We start from the raw sequence: 27,228 nt of genomic DNA on the forward strand, positions 1-27,228 counted from the left end.
ATTATTGATCTATTTAATGAAAAAATGGATGTTAATATGGTGTGTTTGACTGAGCATTGGATCTTGGAGGGTGAGCTGATGCCCAGTCTTAACAATTTTAATGCGGTGAGCTGCTTCAGGAGAGGGTCTGCAATCAGAGGCGGTTCAGTAATATATGTTAAAAATGGTCATCGCTGTAAGGAGCGCCATGACATAGTCAGACTTTCTCTTGAGCGCTGTGTTGAGGTATCTTGTGCCGAGCTTGAGGAACACATTGTTATTTGTATTTATAGTCCACCCAACAGTAGTATTATGGATTTCCTGAATGTAATGGAGGAAGTTCTAATAGTAGCGACAAAAAGTAATAAGAAAGTAGTTGTTTGCGGTGATTTTAACATTGACATATTAGTTAGCTCCACAGTGACAATACAGTTTCTTAACCTATTTAAATGTTTTAACTTAGATAATGCCTTCTTGGAACCAACCCGCTTCACTGCCACATCTGCTAAATGTATTGATAATGTTTTTAGTGAACAAAAACCAAATAATAAAAATGTATTTAGTAAATTACCCTCTGATCACTGCGGTCAATTAGTTACCTTTTCCACTAAACGTAGTACACGTGATGGATTAATTATGTGCAGACCTATCACAGCCCATAAAATCAATAAATTTACAAGTTCTTTAGAGAATAAAATTTGCGCAGTAACTTACACGGGCAGCGATCCTAATGGTCATTATAATAAGTTATTTACTACCATTTCAGACGCGTACTCTAAAACATTTATACAAAAGAAACGGAAATGCAATAATAACTTTAAATTCAATGAATGGGCTACTGTTGGCATCTACAAAAGTAGAAAGACTTTGTACGATTTATATGCCCAAAAACAGTATCGATTTGAAAGCGGCTTCGTAGACCATGTTAGGAATTATTCAAAAATTTTCAAAAAAGTATGTCTACATGCAAAATCTTTGTTCATTAAAAACAAAATAAGTAATGCTCCTAACAAAACAAAGGAAACCTGGAGTGTTATAAACAAGGAAACTGGTAGAAGTAATTTTAAAGACAATATTAATGAAATTAAATTTAATGATAGGAAAATTACCTCTACAACAGAAATAGTAAATTTATTTGAACATTTTTTTACAAATATACCGTTGGAATTAACTTCTAATATTGACTCATGCCCTAATGAAGCTGAAATTCTACTTAAAAATAATGTCAGCATTTGCAGTTCCAAATTTAAATTTTTAAATATTGACCCTACTGACATTATTAATACCTTTAAAGAACTTAATCTGAAAAAGTCTGAGGATTATTGGGGTATGTCGGTTGTTGTGATATGTCATATTATAAATATTATAGCTGGGGACTTAGCTTATATATTCAATAATTGTGTTGACCAAGGGATATTTCCAAATTTAATGAAGTATAGTAAACTAATTCCATTATTCAAGAAAGGTGAAAAATCAGATCCTGGTAATTATAGACCAATCTCAATTTTACCAATTTTGAGCAAGGTGTTCGAGAGAATCATGCTTAATCAAATGCAGCGTTACTTTAAGTCTAATAAATTATTTCATAGTCAGCAATACGGCTTTACTGAGGGGAAATGTACAACAGATGCAGGTGTGGCTCTTGTCACTCATATTCTCAATGCATGGGAAGACTCACAGGATGCCATCGGAGTGTTTTGCGATCTGACCAAAGCATTTGATTGCGTAGGTCATAGAACTCTTCTGCTCAAGCTCGCTCATTACGGGTTCGATACTGCTGCCGTTGAACTAATTAAATCATATCTTAGTGATAGATTACAGACGGTAGATTTAAATAATACAAAATCGAAAGGAGCGACGGTAAAAATTGGGGTACCGCAAGGTTCCATTTTGGGACCTTTTCTCTTTCTGATATATATCAACGACCTGCCTTGCATGATTGAGAAACAGACTGGCATCGTGTTGTTTGCAGATGATACGTCACTAATTTTTAAAATGAACCGCCGTAGCGAAATCTGTGATGATGTGAATAGCACTTTAGCCGCCATCTCTAACTGGTTTACAATCAACAACTTACTGTTAAATGCAAATAAGACCCAATGCATTAAGTTTACACTTCCCAATGTGCGGCAGGCAAATGTGGATATTAGTATAAATAGTAAAAGATTAGATTTTGTTGATAGTACTACTTTCTTAGGAATAACATTAGATTCAAATTTGAAATGGCATGCTCACATTTTAAAACTTTCTAAAAGGCTTAGTTCTGCAGCATACGCTATTCGTCGTATTAGGCATTTGACGGATGTGGCAACTGCTAAGCTAGTATATTTTAGTTATTTTCATAGTTTAATGTCATATGGTCTACTGCTTTGGGGATCAGCAGCAGACATACAAACTATTTTCATTTTACAAAAAAGGGCAATTCGATATATCTACGGTCTTAAACAAAGAGATTCCCTTAGAGATTTTTTCAAAAACCTAAATATTTTAACTTTGCCCTCCCAATACATATTCGATAACATCATGCATGTTAGGAAAAACTTAGACTCTTTCAAAAAAGTAGGTGAATGTACTTGTAGATCACTGCGGAACAATTACAAGTTGTCGATCCCAGCACATCGGCTGGCTAAGGTAGGGAAATCATTTCTTATTAATTGTATAAGATTTTATAATAAATTACCAAAAAGTGTTCTTGAAATGAATGATAGAAAATTCAAACAGTATATTAAAGTTGAGCTTTGTAGGAAAGCCTATTACAGCACGGATGATTATATTAATGATAAACATGTGTGGCCCGAGCTGGACATAATGGCCTCTTAAATGCTTGTGTATTTTTGACATGATCTGGACATAATTTGTACAGTATGTACATATTTTATTTTATATTTATTTTATTTGACGAAATATTCGTATTGACATAATCAGTTCTACATTCATACATGTTTTTTAATGTAGACAATGTGCATTCGTCCACGATTTAGATTTAAGAGATCTATATTTGTAAATTGACGTCCTATGAAAATGCTGCAGTGTAGTTTGTTCCGCCGCTTCTTCTACACATGCGCTTTGGAAGCGGTAGTAGTTATAATTAGATTTAAGTTATGTGACGTCAATAAGTGATACCTTGTATCCAATTTTGAAAATAAATCTATTCTATTCTATTCTATTGATAACAAAATACTCTCATGTGTGCATTGTATACTTGAACTTAATTCTTGTGCCGTGTGGTTCCCGGCACCAATAGAGAAAAGAATAGGACCACTCCATCTCTCTCCCATGGATTTCGTAAAAGGCGACTAAGGGGTAGGCTTATAAACTTAGGATTCTTCTTTTAGACGATGGGCTAGCAAACTTTCACTATTTGAATCTCAATTCTATCTTAAAGCTAAATAGCTGAACGTGGCCTATCAGTCTTTAAAAGACTGTTGGTTCTGTCTATCCCGCAAGGGATATAGACGTGATTATATGTATGTAACTTAATTCTTCAGAGTGTGCTATTCAAATCAGCCACGGTTGTCGTGGCCATGACGAGCGGAGCCAGGCGGTCGTGCATGTATAACTGATTTAACATTTCGCCCGCAAAGACTTCGTCGCTACCAACCGCAGTCACGCTCTGTACTAAATACTTACTCGACTATTAAATAAACTAGTTCTAGCGTTTGCCAACTCGCTAGCATTGTTGGCAAATTGTTTCTTCTGTAGAGTGGAGGCCTGTGTCAATACCCTCGTTTTACGCCGAGTGTCGCTTGTTTACGTAAACAAAAACGACAGTAAAGAAAATGCCAGATAAATGGTGGTGTCCGCGGGAAATGTCCGCAAGATATTTGCTCAAGTTTTCAAAGGACAGGGTAAAAATTAACGGAGAGCTGTAAGTATGAATAACTGGAGTGAACCCGTGACCGCTGCGTTCGATCGAATAATTTTATTTATTTATTTGTTTAATGTTTCCATGCTCTTATGAAAACACCAATTGCACGTCATTTTTATCAAACGTTTCTTCAAGAACCTTCGCAGTATGATTATTGCCAATAATTAAATTTTGAATCACTTGGAGAGGCATACAAACTTGAGATTCTTCTTTTAGGCGACAGGCTAGCAACCTGTCACTATTTGAATCTCAATTCTATCATTAAGCCAAATAGCTGAGCGTGGCCTATCAGTGTTTTCAAGGCTCTGTCTACGCCACAAGGGATATAGACGTGACCATATGTATATGTATGTATCACTTGGATAAACAGCTCTTTACGCAAAACGGCAACGCGTAACCCCACAAAATTGTCTTCGTTGGTAACAAGAAACATAACACTTAGAGATACAAGAATACTAGCAGAAAATATAGCTTTTAAGTTTCGCAACGGGCGTAAACTGAAAGCGAGATGTCGACGTGTTCACCCACAGACTTCAACACGAATTGTTTAATAATAAATACCGGATAATGATTCCAAGATGTTTCGTGGAAACGCGCGGAATGCCAGAACCATAGGCTGTAAAGTCTACAACGTCAGAACAATACATACATACATACATATGGTCACGTCTATATCCTCTGCGGGGTAGACAGAGCCAACAGACTTGAAAAGACTGAATGGCCACGTTCAGCTATTTGGCTTGTTGAGTGTCCTATTCTTTTTTGTATTGGTGCCGGGAACCACACGGCAGAACAATACAACCAATAACGAGCTATCTTCTACCTCCTGGCTTTAATCCCGGTTGCATCCTCATCACTCTGGAGAGGAGCCCGGGGTATATGTACCTTTGACCACGGATATATGTAGATGTTATTATATGTATGTTTAAAATATTCATAATGCCGAGGACGAAACGGGAACTGATGCTAGTAAGGTGAAGATGTCCTTTGCGAATTTACAACATAAAATCGCTACCTACTAATCTGTCTGTCTTTCTGTTACGCTTTCACGCCCAAACCACTGAATCGATTTTGATGAAATTTGTTACCCACAGAGATAGAGTTGACCCTGAAATTAATCAGCATCAACCACGTACAAGTCACGTCAGACGCACTTCGTATCTGGGTCATGTTATGCGTGTCTGTGACCAATGAGTTACCGGCTTAAGCTCATGGGTCACCCACTTATGAACTGATTGTTATTAGGTACCATTTAAATAGTGAAATTAGGGTTCGAAGACAGACTCAGATTTCGACATTTTAGGAACAACAAAGTTTATCAATAAAAAAAATCTATTTTTATACGTTTGCATACTTGTTCAAATTTGAAAAGTTACGTTTATCAACAGAGTTACTTTAAAATCAATTTAACTTAGTATCAACTAACAAAGTTAAACGCAGAGTTCGTGCCAAGTGGAAAGATGTAATCTCTGCCTACCCCTTCGAGGAAAGAGCGTAATTTTATGTACATATGTATGTATCAACGCAAAATCTTTAAAAAAAATAGCTACCTACCAACATCATTAAGTAACTGTTCAGTTACTGATTGAAGCTATGTATTTTTATTTCGAAATCTCGAATAACTTACAGCCGTAATGCAATTTCCGACAGCTAGAAATACATATTGCACTGACGATGCATTCGATGTTTATTTATCGTCATAACATAACCAAGCCCGGTCATGGAGGAAGCATTTCAGAGTGAGCGTTAAATCGGAACCACGCTCGCTACACACTGACAGCGTTGATGAAAAACTGACGTTAAAAATCAATTTGATTTTTAACATTGCTGTTTTTATATTGCCTTTATAATATGGGTCTAGTTTAGAACAATAGGTATTATTTGCAGAGTATCTTATAACCAAACTTACAAATTTTATCAACATAAATAAAACAAATGCAGTTAATTCTAGTGAAGGTTTTTTTTAAAAAATATTGTAGGTAAGAAAAATTTCAATAATACATACATACATATGGTTACGTCTATATCCCTTGCGGAGTAGACAGAGCCAACAGTCTTGAAAAGATTGATAGGCCACGTTCAGCTGTTTGGCTTTATGAGATTCAAATAGTGACAGGTTGCTAGCCCGTCGCCTCAAAGAAAAATTCCAAGTTTATAAGCCTATACCTCAGTCGCCTTTTATGACATCCATGGGAACGAGATGAAGTGGTCCTATTCTTTTTTTATGGTGCCGGGAACCACACGGCACATATTTTTATTGCCTTTAAAATATGGGTCTAGTTAAGAACAATAGGTATTATTTGCAGAGTATCTTGTTATCAAACTTACAAATTTTATCAACATAAATAAAACAAATGCAGTTAATTCTAGTGAAGGTTTTTTTAACACATATTGTAGGTTAGGTATATGGTCACGTCTATATCCCTTGCGGGATAGACAGAGCCAACAGTCTTGAAAAGACTGAATGGCCACGCTAAGCTATCTGGCTTAATGATAAAATTGAGATTCAAATAGAGACAGGTTGCCAGCCCATCCCCTTAAAAAAGAATACCAAATTTTGTAAGCCTATCCCTTAGTCGCCTTTTACGACATCCATGAGAAAGAGCCGAAACCGCCGAGCTTGCATGAAGAGAGTTATGAATGTGGATGAAGCGAAAGAAGTATGCAGAGATCGTGGCAAGTGGAAAGAGGTAGTCTCAGCCTACCCCTCCGGGAAAGAGGCGTGATTTTTTTGTATGTATGTATGGGAAAGAGATGGAGTGGTCCTATTATTTTTTTGCATATGGTGCCGGGAACCAAACGGCACAATAACAATGTTAACATATCATTCAAAATTCGTACACACTTTTACAACCAACGTATTAACTCAAGAGGAGACACATTAAACTTAGTTTTAAGTAATTTATTTTGACGTCAAACTAAACGTTTTGACAATTATTAAGCGATGTCTAGTATCCTATAAAAAAAAATATTTGAATTTGACTCCAATTTTCCCCGCAGCAGCAGATCATCATAGCACCGGTGTGTCCGAGTATTCGCGTTCATAAGGAAGCAGGAAGCGGTACTTGGCTCGCTGTGTTTTATGTGGAGTCTCGCTCCGGTGCTGCGTAGCCGGTCACAAGTCGGTATCAAACTGGAAATGCGGAAATGAGCCGGTATGGAGTACCAAATGACTGGGTGGTCTCGTTGTGAAAGATTTCTAGTAATAAAAGTATAGAACGTCAGATGGTTGCCATTGAAGGATGTGGAAATACGTACATACATACATAAAATCACGCCTCTTTCCCGGAGGGGTAGGCAGAGACTACCTCTTTCCACTTGCCACGATCCCTGCATACTTCCTTTGCTTCATCCACATTCATGTGGAAATGCTTGCAATAGAATATATTTATTTTCAAAATAGGATACATGGTATCACTTATTGACGTCACATCACTTAAATCTAATTTAAACTACCAACGCTTCCAAAGCGCATGTGAAGAGGAAGCGGTGTAACAAACTACACTGCAGCATTTACATCGGACGTCAATTTACATTTACTTAGAAGTAACTATAACCGGGACAATGTCTCCAAAGCGAGTGATAACTTCGTCGAAGCAGCATATAAGTAATAGGAGTGCTATGATCCTTTACAAATGGACGAGGTAAAAGAATAATGCTACAAAGACAATAGTTCATTGCCAAGTTACTGCAATTCAAAACTATATCAATAACGAAAAGAAAGCATGCGAACTGTGTACCAAAACAATCTATTGTACGTTGCTTCCATTCGTTCTGCAACACGACTCCTACGCAACGTGCGAAATGTAGGCGTCCAATGTTAATAAACATGTCTAAAAACACCATTGTGGATACCACCAGATACATACTGTTAATTGTTTCATACCGTGTACGTGTGCAGTCCAATTTCTGTAACCAAATAGGCTGCTGAAGGGCAGTTAAAATTGTCAATAGATATGGGAATTACCACGATTGTAATAATTTTAGTAGTCCGTTTAGACATTGAAGTTGATCAAAAAAGAGTGACAACTGAAAATCAGCGTTTTTTTACTCTCAGTGCAAAAAGATCGCTGAGTTATGACCATTTCGACTTGCTACATCACACCAACGGCAGTGCCGTGTGGTTCCCCGCACTAATACAAAAAAGAATAGGACCACTCCATGTCTTTCCCATGGATTTCGTAAAAGGCGACTAAGGGATAGGCTAGGAATTCTTCTTTCACTAAGCCAAATAGCTGAACGTGGCCATTTAGTCTTTTCAAGACTGTTGGCTCTGTCTACTCCGCAAGGGATATAGACGTGACTATATGTATGTATGTACATCACACCTGTGTTAGTTTTAAGGATTTGTTTTGTGTCTGTAGCACTGTCGAATAAACATTTCATCTATCTATCTATCATGTTTCTAATTGCAATGTCGTGGTAACAGATGAGCTTGTCAGTTTATTCTCAGCCATATGCTCGAATGAAGATTCCCACCAGCATTTGTTTCCACGGTCGAATAATACAACGCAAACTCAAGCGTCTCAAATCGCATTAATTAATGATTAAGTAACCGGCTCGTGTGAAAAGTGAAATTTTACACTGTCTTCATTATTATTCTGTCTATTCAGAACGTAATAAAGGCTAATTTTAATATTAAACATAACATAACATAAAATCACGCCTCTTTCCCGGATGGGTAGGCAGTGACTGCCTCTTTCCACTTGCCACGATCTATGCATACTTCCTTTTTTATAATTTATATATTTATTTATACTTCTTTTTCATAATTTTAATATTAACCGTATAATTAATATTTGCCGTGTGGTTCCCGGCACCAATACAAAAAAGAATAGGACCACTCCATCTCTTTCCCATGGATTGGAAACTTGGGATTGTTTTTTACGCGATGGGCTAGCAACCTGTCACTAGTTGAATCTCAATTCTATCATTAAGCCAAATAGCTGAACGTGGCCATTCAGTCTATTCAAGACTGTTGGCTCGGTCTACCTTACCTGTTGGATATAGACGTGACCATATGTATGTATGTAACCAGTAGTTCCTGAGAGTAGCGCTTTCAAACAAACAAACAAACAAACAAACAAACAAACAAACAAACAAACAAACAAACAATTCATCTTTATATTAGTATAGATGGGACTAGCGTTACAAAACAAACACGATCTTAAGGTTAATAAAACATAGAATCTGGGAATGTCACGCGCGCGTTATCAATCGACATACATAATCATAACGATAGGTAGATTAAATAAATGTTGATACATATCTACATAAAATCACGCCTCTTTCCCGGAGGGGTAGGCAGAGACTACCTCTTTCCACTTGCCACGATCTCTGCATACTTCCTTCGCTTCATTCATTACTCTCTTCATGCAAGCTCGGCGGTTTCGGGTACTTTTGACCTGTTGAATGTTGATATTAAAACGTATTACTATATTGGTGCCGTGTGGTTTCCGGCACCAATATAAAATGACACTCCATCTCTTTCCCATGAATGTCGTATAAGGCAACTAAGGGATAGGCTTATAAACTTGGTATTCTTCTTTTAGGCGATGGGCTAACAACCTATCTCTGTGTGAATCTCAATTCCATCATTAAGCCTAACATCTGAAAGTGGCCAATCAATTTTTGAAGATTGCCGGCTCTGTCTACCCCGCACGGGATATATACGTGTTTATATGATATGATATATGATATATTATAATAACACTAGCTGTGCATAGCAGGAATGGTTATTTTGGGCATCATTGAAGCCCTCGAGGATGAATAATTTTCCCCGTTTTTTTTCTCATTTTCCATTATTTCTTCGCTCTTAAACATTGCAACGTGATATTTAAGAGCGAAGTTAGTTAGGCAGTTATATAGCCTAAAGCCTTCCTCGATAAATGGTATATTTAATACAAAAAAAGAATTTTTCAATTCGAACCAGTAGTTATTGAGATTAGCGCGTACAAACAAACAAACTCTTCAGCTTTATTATATTATAGTATAGATTCGAGGAAATACCGTTGCCAAGGCCGAGAGAAACTGCAGTGCCATTCGTCTTGGCTCTTTCCCAATTACCCCCAGCCATTCCGACTGGCTGTAAACTTGTAATATTGTCGACAAGCTGTTCGAAGCAACCGTGACAGCAAAGGTGGTGATTGACATACATACATACATATGGTCAGGTCTATATCCCTTGTGGGGTAGACAGAGCCAACAGTCTTGAAAAGACTGATAGGCCACGCTCAGCTATTTGGCTTAATGCTAGAATTGAGATTCAAATAGTCACAGGTTGCTAGCCCATCGCCTAAAAAAGAATCCCAAGTTTGTAAGCCTATCCCTTAGTCGCCTTTTACGACATCCATGGGAAAGAGATGGAGTGGTCCTATTCTTTTTGTACTGGTGCCGGGAACCACACGGCACTGGTGGTGGTGGTGATTAACTCGGAAATATTTCTTGAATAGGCAGTGAAAACGTCGCTATCTGCAGTTTTATGATATACTAGAGGCCGCCCACCACTTCGTTTCCCGCGGGAACTCCGGGATAAAAAGTCTAGCCTATATGTTTTCATCGAAATCGGTTCAGTAGTTTTTGCGTGAAAGAGTAACAAACGTGCATACTGACATCCTGACATACTCAAAAACTTTCGCATTTATAATGTTAGTAGGATTACAATTCTTTAAGGCAGCTTGTGCTTCTTCCTATATCATAGATAAGATACCGTATTCATTAGATTAGATTGTCCCTGTATTACATTCTAAGCTATAGGTTTTAAAGCCGCCGCCTTCTTTGTAGTCATATTTGTCAAAGTTCAACAGGACGACTGCATGTTTGAAATAAATCCTCAAAAAAAAGATAAAAAAAAATAAGAAAAAGAATAGGACAACTTTCTTATGTACGTCATAAAAAACGACTAAGGGATAGGCTTATAAAGTTGTGATTTTTGTCAGGTGTGTTGTTTCAGGCGATGGGCAAGCAACCTGGTTTAATAAAGGCCAAACAGCTAAACGTGGCCTTTTGTCATTTCAAGACTGTTGGCTCTGTCTATAATGATGACATATCTGCTCATGGTCTTCGCAATAAACGAGAAAGTGGATCCAATTATATATCTAACGTACAAACGTTAACTTAACGTACAAAATAAACCAAATACACATGAAGCAAATACGCGACCGTTGAACCCAGCTGAATTTACGAGATCGTAACCCATTTACAAACAAAAGTAATGTCGACGAATTACGACGTTGAGCAACTTGGGATACTAATAATAGTAAGAAGTAATAAGAGGTTTTACGAGGCTAAGTAGGCTGCAAATACGGAAAACCACCATAATCATACAGCTAAAATCATTATGGAAGATGTTAAGCAACGACTCAGCAACGGTCGTTAAAATTGAGGACTTCAACGTCAAGAAAGCGAAAACTTTAAATTGAGGGACTGGGTGTAAATATAATACAAAGCTATTTAATATAACAATACCTTGTTTTAATCAACGCCGCATCATTTGCTGAACACAATAGAATATAAACAATAACGGTGTTTTGTTACAAGAAGAAAAATCTGTAAATAATTGGGAATTTCAATGATTACCCCTCTTATAGTAAGTACCTTGTTAATAATTCTTTAAAAATAATATATATAGGTCGATACACTGATGGTAGAAGAACTGCCGTTTAGAGTTTAAAAATTAAGGTTTATTGTGGCAGTTTATAGGTATTTAAATTCCGAACAATCAATCAAGCGAATTTTGCAGAGCTCTAGAAATAGCCACTTGTAAACCGCTTCCCACGTGAAAAGCTTGCTTTCGCCGCTGCACTGTAATTGCATATTGCAGTGATAATTGCTCAAAGTGTCCCCGATCAGATGGCGGCGCGTTTGTGGATGCAATATAATGCAATTTCTAAGTGTCAAGTTCGTTATGCTTTCTATCTACTGCGTTAAATGTTCTCGGCTAACTCGGGACGATTTCACTCAATGAGGTCCTTAGAATAATAAGTCATCTAAATATACAAATTTGATTGCAATAAAATACGTCACTTGGTAAATTTTTCAATGAACCCTGCTATTAGATATTTCTGCATAGTTATTTTTTACAGACATCAAGCTCCGTATGCCTTTGAAATCAATCACGTAACATAATGTGGCTAGTTCGAGCACATGAGGTAAGTGGAGTTTAAAAATTATTTTTGCTTTCAAAGTTACGGTGTTGCATGGTGCCTGGCTAACGGCCATACCGTCGACCTTGAGTGTGCTGCAATGCAGGCGAACGCATCTGCAGCCATGAGTAAAGGTCTGCCAGGAAAGGTCGCATTTGCATTTCACCATGTATAGGTGAATCATAGAAAACAATCTGTATAGAATCTTCTTCTTCATCGTTATTTTGTGGGAAAGCCTAGACGAACGTATCTCGATCAAATTAAGGACTTCCTGGTAAAGGGTCAGGTCAAGAGTACCCAAAACCGCCGAGCTTGCATGAAGAGAATTATGAATGTGGATGAAGCGAAGGAAGTATGCAGAGATCGTGGCAAGTGCAAAGATGTAGTCTCTGCCTACCCCTCCGGGAAAGAGGTGTGATTTTATGTATGTATGTATGTATCTTGTCCCACTCTTTACGTGGGGGTACGTCACATTGTGTTAGATTTTTCCAATTGCTTCTATCACTTCCCATCACACTAATCACACCCTATTTTACTCATACTTTCCTTTACTCTGTACATCCATCTCTTTTATAGTGTTCCTATTTCAAAACTTTCCACTTCCATAGTTAAGGCCTTTTTAGTAACATGACTTGTTCTCTCTTCTCATCAGGTGTCCTATGTTATCAGTATAAATTCACTACGGCCTTTATTTCACTAGTGTGTGACGTGGAGTGTAAGGTGTAATATGGACAAACAATAAAAATATATTAAATACTATGTAATGTAGCCAAGAAAATTTATGAATTGCAGGTGTTATCTCTTAGATATGATGTGATATGACGTGACAGAACAAACCAACTGATTTGATGCAATAAACTACTTAACTTAGTTGTTAAGGAAAGTGAAGATTGTGAAAACAAACATGCAATGTTTCCGGTGCAATTTATTTAGTCGAATGTAGTTCTGGTAAGTAAATTTAATGATTTTATGATCACGACAAAGATAATAGTTAAAAAAATTGAAAATAATATCGGCAAATTTACTTTTGTTACAGATTGTGGCGGTCGTGTGATTCCCGGCACCAATTGAAAAAAGAATTAGGACCACTCCACCTCTTTCCCATGGATGTTGTAAAAGACGACTAAGGCATAGGCATATAAACTTGGGATTCTTCCTTAGGTGATGGGCTACCAACCTGTCACTGTTTGAATCTCAATTCTATTTTACACCAAACCGTGTGGCCTATCAGTCAAAACTGTTGGTTCTTGTCTACCACGCAAGGGACATAGACGCGATTCTATATGTATATGTATGCTGCAAATTGTATTTCAACATTTCTCTTTGAAAAACATGCTTTGTATTGTTCCAATTAATGTTATTTTGATAACTGCGTACATTGCGATCTGATTGGTCGCTTGTAACACATGCAACAATTCGCGCAACTTTTATTTGGTGCCAAATTGGCAGCTTGGTGATCGTGCGCACGCGTGACTCCGGCGAATTCTAGTTGCAACGGTAAGAAATGGATTCATTATTAGTTGTTGGATAAACTTCAAACACAATTGGTCTTATAAACAATTACAGTACTAAAATTAACACTGTTACTTTTTTGGATATATTAATGAGGGTATGTCAACTCGTGGTCGTGTGAACTGCAAATAGCACATTTAAAAAATAGATGTGCTAGTAATGCAAGAAATAAGTAAGGGTAGACAGAGCCAGCAGTCCTTTCAAGACTGTTGGCTCTGTCTACCCCGCAAGGGATATAGACGTGACTGTATGTATGTACATAACCCAGCAGTGTCATTTTCAGTTCTGTAAATTGCTATTGTTTTGGAGTCCAGTGCAGCAACGATTGCCGGATGGCTGCGCATTCCGCTGCGCCCCTCTAACTGAGCACTTCCTACTAACATATCCCATATTACATATGTAGAACACGTTAGAAACTAGTTTTCAGTACTGGCCAAATATCTTTATGTCCGCATCGTCAATACATATTATGTTCTTCTTGATTGATTAAAACCAAAATATATATTTCTTGGTCATAACATTATTCTCCGCATCATATAATACAAAAGTTTAATAAGAAGGATAAAAAAAATCATTTTATAAAAAAATCGGTCAACTCTTAGAACATTATTTTTATTGTATTACTTGCAAGAAAATTCTTTAATTTTAGTTTTACTTATTCAAAAAATGCCCGTGATCATACGGGGTCATGGATAGATAAAAGTTCTGCAACGAGTCCACTTGTGGATGTAATGATTAAGGAAGCGGCCGGTTTTGCATTGCATTCTTCCCCTCTAACCGCCAACTTCCCATCAAGGCTCTAAACAAGCGCTATATTAAATGGACATCTAGCTCTGAAACTGATGCAAATGCATGGACTTGGAGAGAGATATCTTTCCGTTTGCTATTATCTCTACATACTGCGTAATAAATAATAATTATTGTTACTTAGCGAGTTATCATTTAAAATAAAGGTGCTGAATACTTTAACAGGTTGAAAAAAGAAATATATTTTTCAGCTGACAAATAATTCATACATCTGCTCTGATTAAATGCCCTAATGTTTTACCATACAACAGGATAATATATCCGCAATATCGCATCCTAAAATAAGGAACAGTAGAAAGCATCGTAAAAAATAAAAATAAGAAACATTAAACAGTCGTTAGCTAACCATTTTGCAGGCATTTGCGTGGTGATAAGATTGAGTTACTAACTGACACCGAGGGTCAATGGGCCGCCCTAATGGCAGTCATCTGGAGGACTTATCCGCAAACACGTTAAGTGTGCACTTATCTTGGTGCACTTTTATGGTATCACGAAGGTTTGAAACGTCTAGAAAATATTTTGGCATTGCTTAGGGAAAGATGGAAAAAATATAGATTTGACGAAAGATACGGAAGAAGTCGATCATAAGAGCCATAGATATCAAAACGATACTATTATGACTGATTTTGCAATTAAATTTTAAAATCCAAAGACCAAATACATTAATTACATACAATTATATTTAATGATTACATCAACAAGTAAATAAGATTGAGGACTTTTCTTAAGAATATGATAAGAAACGCTATCTTACTGAATATGTCAGTCACCTCTTTTTTGAAATTTACAGACTTTAAGCGATCTATTTATTTCATTTTACATTTAAATAAAAAGTCGTCTTATCAAACTTCTTCAATTACTGCGGGCCAACTATACGCCCTTGGGGAGCCCTCATAATAAATCAGTCTACCAGTCGTATTTCCAGTTACACGAGCTTTTGACGCCGAATCATCGGAATGTTTATAGCTGCAAATAATGTATACTTTAACATTTTGTTGTGTTATAACAAAAAGCAAACGTTGTAGATTGTAAACGATATGGCGCAACACATAGACAACAACTCGATCGATGGACATAAATCATAAAGCAATCGCAAATCTTGTTGGACAGCGGTGACTTGCGACCGTAACCACTGTGATGTAACCGTCCTGTCTTTCTCGTGTAGTAATATTTAGGACTTTCATGTCATAACAACTATCGTTAAACGTTTTCGTAAAATCGGTTATGTATAGGCATTTCAATTGTATCTCGGCGACTTTTATTAATCCATTTATTTATGCAGAATCTTTAAAAAAATAATGATTTGCGATGTTGGCGTTAGATCACCATTTAAGTTTTAAAATTTGCATTAGCGATAAGTCCGCCTTTGTATCATCTCTATCTGTTTTATGTTGTTTTGTATGTTTAACTTTTATGGTGCAATAAAGAGTTTTATCTATCTATCTAAAGTTTTACAAGAAATTTATATTATATATATATATTTATATCATTCACCTGTTTTAGCGAACAAATCCTACAAGAAAATCTTGGTAGCATCCGCACGAGACAAGATAAAATGAATTACCTGCTAGAATGCTCCTGGAAATTACCGCCGTCGAGCAGCCTGACCTTGGCGAACAGCACTGCCGACACAAACGGCACCTCGGTCAGCTCCTCCAGGCAGCACTGCACCGTGAACTTGTACCGTTTCTTCTTTGTCATGAACGCCATGACCACATCGGGCTAACACCACCACTGTCAGTTCACCAACACTACACAACACTTCACTATCACTTCACATGTGGGTTGTAGACAATAGCAACGCACTTGTAAATGAAATTCCAATATTTGAAAATCTAAGTTGCCGTCGAGCGGCGAGATCGCGTCTGGAACGCACGACTCGCTCGCATGGCGTCTGCTGACCGTCTGCGGAGAGAAACGATTGTTGATTAGGCGATGATTACATATACATACCTACATACACGTAGCACGACAGGCGTGTTATTATCACGAGTGTTTCCTGCTATTATATTCTTAATATCTGCATAATACGATCTAAAATCACGCTTACAAATACAATGTATGCGAAGTATAATGAGTTCCATTTAGAGAACGAAATGTAACCATAGTTAGTCAACCATAACCTTTTATAAACCAAAAAAAAACAACTGCACAAGGTTGCAAAAAATAAAAAAGGATTCTTTAAATAAACAATACGAATAAAATATATTAGGAATTGGATCCTACTTACGTACGTACCTACATAAATCAAAGGCACTGACAACAAAAACCAAAGAAATACAAGAAGCTAATTAACTCTTAATTAATTCCGTCTCATTGAATTGATCCGTTTTTCCTGATATCACTATAATTGATATCGGAGATGATTCTGACGACGATTTAATTTTATCATTATTTAATAATAATCATAAACGAGCGTTTGATTAGATTAAACATTTATCACATTCATTTTATCACATACTGCCCGTATGTGATAACTCTGATTAGTGTAAAATAATGTCTGCAAGTTAATACAAAGCCTTATGTTACGAAATTATTTCGGATAATATTTAAACTACACAAAGTATACTACAAGAGACACCACGGTCACCAACCCGACTGCCCAGCGCGGTGATTATGGGTAAAGTCCCCCATTTTTGGAGAGGCCTAAGTCCAGCAGTGGATTTTTATAGGCTTTTAAGGTAAGGCAGGACTTCCAAAAAGGAGTATGTATTCTCAATTAGACCTTAATTTTTATGTTTCAATTTAAAAATTAATGAAGAAGGCATTCTTCCTCTTCTTACCCGGCGGCAGTGGACCATATTTTTTTGTTGGTGATGCCTTTACAGCCGGATCTAGATAAAGATACGCTATCGGAGCAATGACGCTCAGAGACGACAAATTCCAGATTAGCAAATAGGCAGATTAGATGAGATTAAACTCTTTTAGCCATAAAGAAAAGCATAATTTACGAATGGCAGGGATCATTGGTCTATAAAACAACGGGTTTTTTCATAATGAAAATGTGGTCAGTGTGCTTGAAATAACTCAAAAGATTCCTTTCATAATAAAATTTAAGAAAAGGTTTCACTAGTTTCTAATAGCAGCCAAATGGTTTTCAACAATGACAAGAAACTATTATCTAGCATACACCAATACAAAAAAGAATAGGACCACTCCATCTCTTTCCCATGGATGTCGTAAAAGGCGACTAAGGGATAGGGTTACAAACTTGTGATTCTTTTTTAGGCGATGGGCTAGCAATCTGTCACTATTTGAATCACAATTCTATCATTAAGCCAAATAGCTGAACGTGGCCATTCAGTATTTTCAGGACTGTTGGCTCTGTCTACCCTCCAAGCGATATAAACGTGACCATATGTATGTTAAATACTTCAGTTAACAATATAAATAAGCTATAAGCACAGGATTATCACTCACCAATTATTTAGCTGAGGAAGTATATATTGCGTATGGAAGCACATGTCTGACTCCAGCTCCTCAATTCGAGACTCTAGCAGGTTTCACATCCCTGCAACAAAAAAAAGAACACTAACTAAGTGATGTTTGAAACGAAGTGAAAAAAGGTAACATACATACAAACATATGATCACGTCTTTATCCCTCACGTTCAGTTATACGGTCCCTATTTCAATCTCATTTCTATAAATTAACCACTCGACTATCGGCGTCACGCGAAGGTCGATCTCCAACACTTATCTCATGATTGTCTGTAATTAACTTTTCATTTAATGAAATCCCTGATTTCTGGAGATTTGCATTCGTAATATCTTGTGAGGAAATTGCTTCTTCTGGTAATCAAATTCTGTTCATAAACGTATATGATTGTAAAATAATCACCTTGTGCGTGTGTATGTATTGCATAATTTATATAATCACGTTTGTACCCTTGCGAGGTAGACAGAGTCTGAAAAAAATTATAGGCCACGTTCAGCTATTTGGCTTTATTATTGAACTGAGATTCAATGAGTGATTGTCGCTTGCCCATCGCCTAAAAGAAGAATCCCAAGTTAATAATTTGGGCTCCACTTAACTCCATCGACAAAAATTACCTCTTAAATTTAAGAACAAGAAATAGCATTGTAACAATAAATCAAATCAATTTATTACTTAGTTAGCTCCCCATTTCTCTATGACCAAAATTATAATTCGCAAAATATCTACAGAAACTCCATGATTTTCGGCATTCATTTGTCTCTTTGTCATACAAAAGCTTTGTTATATTAAAGTTATTTTAATTACTTGCAGAAGTATCTCATCTGTCGTCTGAACGAATTCAATTTCGAGTCACGACGCTGTCTGCTGTTTAGTTGTAAAAACTGTCAAGTTGATGACATTAGCCAGATGTTATAACATCTGCCGACGACCATAGCCTGTTATATTTATTAAGGGCAAATACATATAGTGGAAAAGTTTTGAATTACGAAATAATCAACGTGAGGACCAAAACCAGGGTTTTATAAGAGGGCATTCCGTTTTGCAGAAACAATTAAAGATTCACAAAAGGTAAGATAATTAAGATATAAATTAATTGTTGGAAAGGAGCCGTGGCGTGTGGTTCCCGGCACCATTAGAAAAGAAAGAATAGGACCACTCCATCTCTTTCCGATGGATGTCGTAAAATGCGACTAAGGGATAGGCTTATAAACTTGGGATTCTTCTTTTAGGCGACAGACTAGCAACTGTCACTATTTGAATCTCAATTCTATCACTCAGCCAAACAGCTAAATAATATTGAATGGCAATTTCAGATATAGCTTGTGAAGTAAAACATGTTTTAGATCAACGACAAGATTCACTATGTACTCCCAATGGGAATACTGGCCGCCGGCCAAGAGGCCCATGTGGATCACCTTGGAATTTTTACTGAATTGTTTAGGGATTACTCGGGCCCCGTGCATGATTTACTAAGCTTGATATTACATGCGCAAGAACACTCTATGCCATTTAACTTTTGGCAGACAATACAGATTATAAATATTATACAAACTTATCGAAGCCGATGTCTACACAAAATTTATGGTGGATTGCTGTTAAAAGACGTAAAACTATGGCATATATAAACAAAAACCTGCAGAAACAAACAAGTTATATTTTTGCAATCCAGTGATATCGATAAACCTCTGGTGTATCATAATATTAGTGGCCGTGGAGCGCCCCATTTGTCGTCTTATCATCATCAGCTCTGTTCTAAATGCTCGATGTAGAACGGCCCATTGGCATATGAGTCAAGTGGTTATCAGCGGATGGCAGCAAATCGCGCATGGCGCCATTATTATAACACGCCCATCCAGTTGGCGACTTGAACGAGTATGTAAATTACTGATGACAAGAACATTAGAAATTTATTAAGCTCGTCTTCCACATGGTGACTCTTGTCTGATTTGAGCAGATGCCCAAAAATCATAAAACCTATTTTCTTTAACCATCATAACTGCTATGTCATTACATAAATTTACTGAATAGAATTCTTGTACAATAAATCTACATGAGGAAAATGAAATGATCTATAATGAAATTGTCACATTGCATCTATAATTTTATATATCTTACTCCAAATAGGAGCTTACAATGATGACGAAGTCGAATCTAACATCTTTTTTATTTACTGTTAAGTTTTACAAAACACGCAATTATAAAATATAAAAGCAAAATTCTCAATTATTAATAAACTAAGCTGATATTGCTTGATCTCAGAAAATGAGGAAACTCAATCTTTGAATCATCAGTCAAGTCACGGATGATTTTCTCAAGTTTCTTTTTCCCAGTGGCACGGATTTCCCAGTGTCGAATGGAGGAAAAATGATGACGCTTTTAACACTAACTGATTTAATATTCTGTCGTGCGGTTTGATAATATAAATCACCTCATCAAAGTCAACTATTCCCATGAAAATGCCACTGAAAATAATAATGATTTAGAAACAGTCGAAATGTTAGAGGCAGAGTAAAATTTTTTTAAAGACTTTTATGGAGCCAAAAGTGGCTACTCTTTTAACATCTATGGCCCATGAACGTTATTGGGTCGCGCTAAATATTCAGTGCACGCCGTCCTCACAGGAACTCCATATCAATAGCGCCAATGTAAAGGTTGAACTTTGACAATGGCACTTGATGAATGAGAATCTTTACGCAATAATCGAAGAGCAGAATTATTTAGTGTTCTAGCAAAATAGATATCTTTTAAGAGTGTCTCATTATCTGCATCTTGATTTCAATAGGCCGTAGCGTGACCACTTTTTGTTCTCGCGCAATTAAATGAGTTCATAGCTCGCTGGAAAATCATAGCCTTGAATCGTGCAAATTGTAACAATTACTTCTTAATTCTCTCAGTTAGCGCAAATTCATTATTAATGATAATAATATTAACAATTGTTTTATTATGTTTTATTTCATTCTGGGCTTTCGAATTTATTTTTAATAGGGATTTTCTCGTTTATAAAATCTGGAAAACAAATTCAAACAATTCTAGCACCAATGAGTTTTAGTCTCATTTTATTGCAATGGATAGTAAAAATGGTAACAGCTTTTCTTTTCGCCTGAAAACATTCATTTAATAGCAATACGATACGGGTGTCCGCGCGATCCCAATGTCAAACGAGATTTCAATCTTTGCTACATTTCGCTCCGAACGAATATAATCTATCAAGTGTATTACTTTAAGGCTTATTATCGTCTACATGTACAAGGGGAGGCTGATATAGTCTGTTATAATATACACGGTAATTTGAACCTTCAGCACGTTTTCTTTGACGATTTTTTCTTATTAGGTTAAAACTGATAACTTTTTTCTTAAATCTAGGCTTACTCCTTGATTACCATCTGAAAATGCAGAAGAAATCCACTAAGTAAGTACAGTTTTTTGAAATATAATTAGAATTCCACAATTCTCTTTGCCGATTTCGGACACTAATAGCTATGCATTCTCAGTGAAATGATAGCCTTTAAGACGGTGAAGTTCTACATTCTTCTAACAACCGCTAAATAACGGTATTTTAGTCTTGCCAATGTAGCGGACTAACTAGTACTGTCAACTCTTTGTAAGCATCTATCTCATACAGTTCATTAATTTGAAGACAAACTTTTCCGTTGTTTTGTAATTAATTATTAACAGTCTGGTACGACTTAATTACTTCTTTTTTTATAACGTTAATCACTCTTTCTATTTTTGTTTACCCATTGATTTTTGGTTGATGGCGCAGCAGTGCACGCTTGTCTGTGACATCGGTAGTCCCGGGTTCGAATCCCGGCCAGGGCATGATAAGAAAAGAACTGTTTCTGATTGGCCTGGGTCTTGGATGTTTATCTATATAAGTATTTATTATAAAATATAGTATCGTTGAGTTAGTATCTCGCAACACAAGTCTCGAACTTACTTCGTGGCTAACTCAGTCAGTGTAATTTGTCCCGTATATAGATATTTATTTTATCATTGATTTCAGTCATAACTAACATCGGGTCGTCCCATTCACCCTTGGAGTCGGAGTAATTGGTCTAGGGCTTTTGACCCTCTTAAAAGGTAAGACAGCGCTGCCTATTCAGTCATACCATTACATACATACATTGACAAATTATTAATGTCGATTATAGGTACCAAAGTAACACTGTTGCACGTGTAAGTTTGCCGTTGTTTCATTCGTTATTGCAGATTTTGTTCGCTGTTCAGCCAATTTCAACCAACCCGTGGTGTGAGCGTGTCGACGATCATTATTTGTTTTGTCAACCAAATATGCTTATAATTATTTGATTGATTGTTAGGAACAGCGTGATAAGGGAATGTTGTGATGTGAAAGAAGATGTAGTTACAGGAATAGAAAAGGGTATGTTAAGATGGTTCGGTCATGTGGAGAGGATGAATGAAAGCAGGTTGACTAAGCAGATATACAAGGAGAGTGTGGAGGGAAAGGTCGGAGTGGGAAGACCTAGACGAACGTATCTTGATCAAATTAAGGACGTCCTGGTAAAGGGTCAGGTCAAAAGTACCCGAAACCGCCGAGCTTGTATGAAGAGAGTTATGAATGTGGACGAAGCGAAAGAAGTATGCAGAGATCGTGGCAAGTGGAAAGAGGTAGTCTCTGCCTACCCCTCCGGGAAAGAGGCGTGATTTTATGTATGTATGTATGTATTGTTATATGATCGTGTTATGGATTTACTAAAAGTAATGGTTTTTGGTTACCAGGTGATTCCACTGGGGTTTTGTGTTAATATGTTTATGTTAGCGATACTGTACATGAGTTTGCAGCATTCATTCATCCATTCATAAAAATCACGCCTATATCCCTTGCGGAGTAGACAGAGTCAGCAGTCTTGAACGACTGATAGCTATCACGTTCAGCTGTTAGGCTTAACGATAGAATTGAGATTCAAATAGTTACAAGTTGTTCGCCAATCGCCTAAAAGAATAATGACAAGTTTTTAAGCCTATCCTTTAGTAGCCTTTTTCGTCATCCATGGAAAATAAGGAGTTATTAATTATTTTTTATATTCGCGCCGGGAACCAAGGCAGTTTGCAAATAATTCGAATGACAGTCTTATGAGAGCAAAATTTTAAAATAGAATTGAATTTGAGTTTAGAACATGCCATACAACTATAATAAACAACCCAGTTTTCAATAGTGTAAGTATTTGGCAGAACCATTAAAGTTTTCAAATTTGACCACCAACATCATATCACTGTTGTCAAATTGTCCCCGTGATCGATTACAAAATCTGGCACATTCAATGTCTGAGCTGAATGTTCTTTTTGTCCTACACCAGAAGTAACGTTTTTGCTCATCTGGCACAGCACGACGAGAAGATCGATTCGCCCCGCTCGTACACGCTCCGGCGACTATGGCGTCACTGATGCTGTCAGGTGGATCAGAGCAAATCTTAACCGCCGGCCACCGATTGTGCCAAGTAAATAGCATGACAAATCTGCTACACTTATTCGTTTTGCATTCGATTTCGACCTGAACGAATATCTTGGGTTCGAAATTGAAGACTTGCTTCTTGGGAAATGCCAATCTAAGCCAACAGCTTCAGCCACGCATGATGCACGCTATGAGCAAAACTTTTTATTTCTATTACTGTCTAATTTACTAGCCGACTCGAAGAGATTCTTAGGTCAGAGAAAGACCTGTTCCCTTATTGTTGTGTCCCTGCAGACATGAGATTCGACTTCAAAATTGATGAATATGAATTCATTCACCGATTCTATGTCAAATATGCCTCTAAGTACTTTTTGTGCACACGAGTAATTTACAATTTTATACTAATTTGGCATAACACTAATATGAAATAGATAGTGCGAATTTAAATTCGAATTGTTGAGTCCATGTAAAATGACTCCTATGATCGCAAATGCCATCTGCCTACATTACCTGTAGTGGCAAATCGATCAGCATCTATCGGTCTGATCGTTCACCCCGGCCGGTGAATTCGAGCGCGGCGGACGACGGACCAATTACGTGATGGGTCGGTTACGGGTGACAGAGGTGTTCGAAACTCAGAGGGTGTATGTTTTATCAATAATATCAATTCGCTCCGACCTCTTAAGACACTAATCTTGGTCGAAATATGTATATAGTTGTCTGGAAAGTTGCTTAGGCTAAAAGGCCATCGCGCCGTGACTGAATGGAAAGATGAGGCTCAAGATATGCAAATGTCTCTGATTTGGTTCCCTTTTCCCCAGATGGCTTTTGGCTACCAAATATCTCTCTCTTTATCTCAATATGTTGGTATAAATATAAATAGAGAAAAAATGGTTTTAAAACAAAACCAGTAAAATATTAAGTTTGTCCAGATACAAATTAAATGAAGGCAGACAGAAAGCCGTCAGCATAATGAAACAGTGTCTTGTTTCCAAATCTACACAATTATTGTATGATAGATCACATAGTCGCTGTAGACAGTCTTCTTATTGTCTCTAAGCAACTTGATGCTATTGGAGTCGGATAAATGATTTAAAAAAAATATCATAGGTATCTTTTCATGTAAATTCATATCTCGAACAAACTTGTCCTTAAATTTAAGACTGTTATGTTTTATTCTCAAATTATAACAAGAATTAAATATTCCTTTTCATTAGATCATCGTCATATAGGTTTAGTTGACAGCTCGTCATTTTACGTATTTCGGCATTGTGAAGATTTCAGGTTAAGAGTTAAGATTTAGATGATCTTTTTTTATAATCAATCAATAGTTAGTTAAGACTATTCATTTAATTTAAGTTTAGCAATACTGATCGGCAAGAGTTCCGTAACATTACAGAACTAGATCTCGCTCAAGGCTATCATCTGATAGCTATGATGTTAATTGTAATACCGGTCCGTTATGCAAGTGTCCATTTCTTAAACTTTAAGACACATTAATCTCTTGAGGACGAAAAAGATCATAGTTACGAACAACTTAAAAAAGGTTTCGTACTTTTAAGACCATTCTACATCCCTAATATTTGCTTCGGTTTATGTTAGCTTAAGAACGTGAATATTATTATTACAGCAACTACTAAATCGCTGTTTCGTTGCTCATGCGTTATGTATGAAGGACTAGTCATATTTTTTGTTTCGCGTTCGTCCGTGCTAATTCGCAAGTTAATTGTCCATTTAGTATGTATCGGCATTCGGCTAGCGTGCTAACCGTTGTACATTAGCAATGTTATCGCGAATGTTCTCCTATCTACGGTCATGTATAAAAATATTTACCACCTTAAATTCATTGACAGTAAGGCCCCAGGGAATTCCTGCATATTTATAGACGTTGTTAGCACTCATGTTCATTACCTGTTTTGGATATTGACGCATCAGTAAAACTTCCGCATGTTTGTGTTCATTTAGATAGAGCAAAGAGCAACTCTTCCTGTTGTACATTAAGGTCAATGATTCCCATCAATTGCTCCGTTTAATGGCTTTATCCAATATTACATAAACACATTGTTAAAAAACTACATTGTTCTACATACAACATGATCTTTATAATATGGACAAAATAACTTATGTTTTCTTGGTATCTAAAACCCAAAGACAAGCTTGAACCATGCTGAAACAGGATTGACATACTTTGACTGCAAAGTCTCTAAATGACGATAAAATTTTGGTCACAATTGTGATCTTAATTTTGATATCATATCTTAATTTTAGGAATTCTTAACCTTTACTGATGATTTCAATTCTTGTTACCAAAACATCGTGCACATGCCTATCTGAATTATGTTTCCGTTGTATGATACATTACATATTAGCAGTCCACCAGAGGCGGATCATAATGGACAAATACCAAAAGCAGAGCAGGAATGTTGGAGCGGTGCCAAGAAAAACGATTCAATGTCAATAAATTTTGGATATTAACCTGCCGTTGTTCGCTCGCTTTAACAAGGGAATGAAAAATGGGCCATACTTTAGGTGCTTCTTTCTCATGTGTTCTACATTGATCTCTGTCAGCACATGACGTCATAAGAGTCTTTGTTATCAACCACTTAAAAAAAGACAAGCGACAACCAAAATAGGAAACAAAACTAAGAAAATCTTAAAATGTTAACATTTTACGTTTCATTATGATTGTTATTTAAAACCGACTATAAGAAAGCAGACATACCTTTTATTGGCTTTACTACAGAATATCAATCATTTAAGAACCTTGTAATGTACTTAATGTTGTTGCTGTTCGTTTCTATAATAAAATAAATTAAGAAACGGTAATACCAATAGAGAAAAATAGTCAATCTGAAAGGTAACTTTATAATTTCCATGACAAAACGCAACAGATCGATAACAAACCCCTCATGACATGATACATTTGCACGCTATTAACATCGATCCACCTACAACCCCTGTTAACTGCACTGGTCCTGCATTTTGTTGAACACCTGGATAAGAACGTCCTGTTATTGAAATTAATAGTCATGACAACAAGTTGCAAACTATTGATAAAATTCAGATACTTCAAAAAAAAGACTCGAAATATTCTGCATATAGGGATTTGTTAGTTACTTATTTTAATAATTTGGAGTTTTTAAGAGAAATAGTATCACAAAAAACATGGTTCCAAAGATTGACCAAGTACGCATTTTTCGGTCGAGGCCGATTTAGTTTTAAGAGGAAACGGTTATTTCGTAATGTTTACAAGCTAACAACAAAGTAGACCATCTTGATAGCAATTGGTTATCTATAACGAGATTGTTCTACAAATAACTCTGATTTTTGACTATGGTACGACCACCAATTATTATGCCCATTTCCTTGATATTTTCATATTAGTATTTTTCAAACTTCGAACGTAAATCACTGTAATATTGTACTATACAGAAATCGTAATTGCCCGTCGACTGGCTTGTTGTAACTTCATTGTCATGCTCAGGCGCATTCGTTTCGACAATTACATTTTTTTGCGCATATCTGATTCGTCTTCCGTCATCGTCCGGTAATGGAAACGCAAAGTGATTTCCAGAATGGTTAAGTATTTGCTGATCACGGTGAGCAGGATTTATGGACCTTGACAGTCACTAAATACATGTAACGCTATAAATATAAGTATAATTAAAGCTACCTTTTCAACAGAGTTTGTTGTTACCACAACGAATGCCCAAGCTCACGGTATGTCCTTTGCGGGGTAGACAGAGCCAACAGTCTTGAAAAGACTGAATGGCCACGTTCAGCTATTTGGCTTAATGATAGAATTGAGATTCAAATAGTGACAGGTTGCTAACCCATCGCCTAAAAAAGAATCCCAAGTTTGTAAGCCGTTTGTAACCCTTAGCCGCCTTTTACGACATCCATGGGAAAGAGATGGCATAATCCTATTCTTTTTTGTATTGGTGCCGGGAACCACACGGCAGTTGAATCAACTTAATCCACAAAATACGCTTTAAGAAAATGTTACACGTATAAACTTTACTCTGCTGGTCAAGAGTTTTCTTTGCAGTGGCAAAACCGCATCCAAC

The 27,228-nt window shown here is 36.7% G+C and overlaps 1 protein-coding gene across 1 annotated transcript in view; it reads right to left on the bottom strand.

The window, feature by feature from the left end:
- Positions 1 to 27,228, bottom strand: part of LOC106132942 (early estrogen-induced gene 1 protein) — an 85,729-nt gene that overhangs the window by 43,492 nt on the left and 15,009 nt on the right. Inside the window, exons 2-3 of the mRNA XM_013332513.2 lie at positions 17,731 to 17,821; positions 15,875 to 16,215 (exon numbers count right to left, since the gene is read on the bottom strand). Of these exons, the coding sequence (XP_013187967.2) occupies positions 15,875 to 16,020 (146 nt within the window). The 5' untranslated portion in view covers positions 16,021 to 16,215; positions 17,731 to 17,821. The remainder of the gene's footprint in view (positions 1 to 15,874; positions 16,216 to 17,730; positions 17,822 to 27,228) is intronic.

The sequence above is a fragment of the Amyelois transitella genome, chromosome 4 (assembly GCF_032362555.1).
Source record: "Amyelois transitella isolate CPQ chromosome 4, ilAmyTran1.1, whole genome shotgun sequence".
In the NCBI taxonomy this organism is placed as follows: Eukaryota; Metazoa; Arthropoda; class Insecta; order Lepidoptera; family Pyralidae; genus Amyelois; species Amyelois transitella.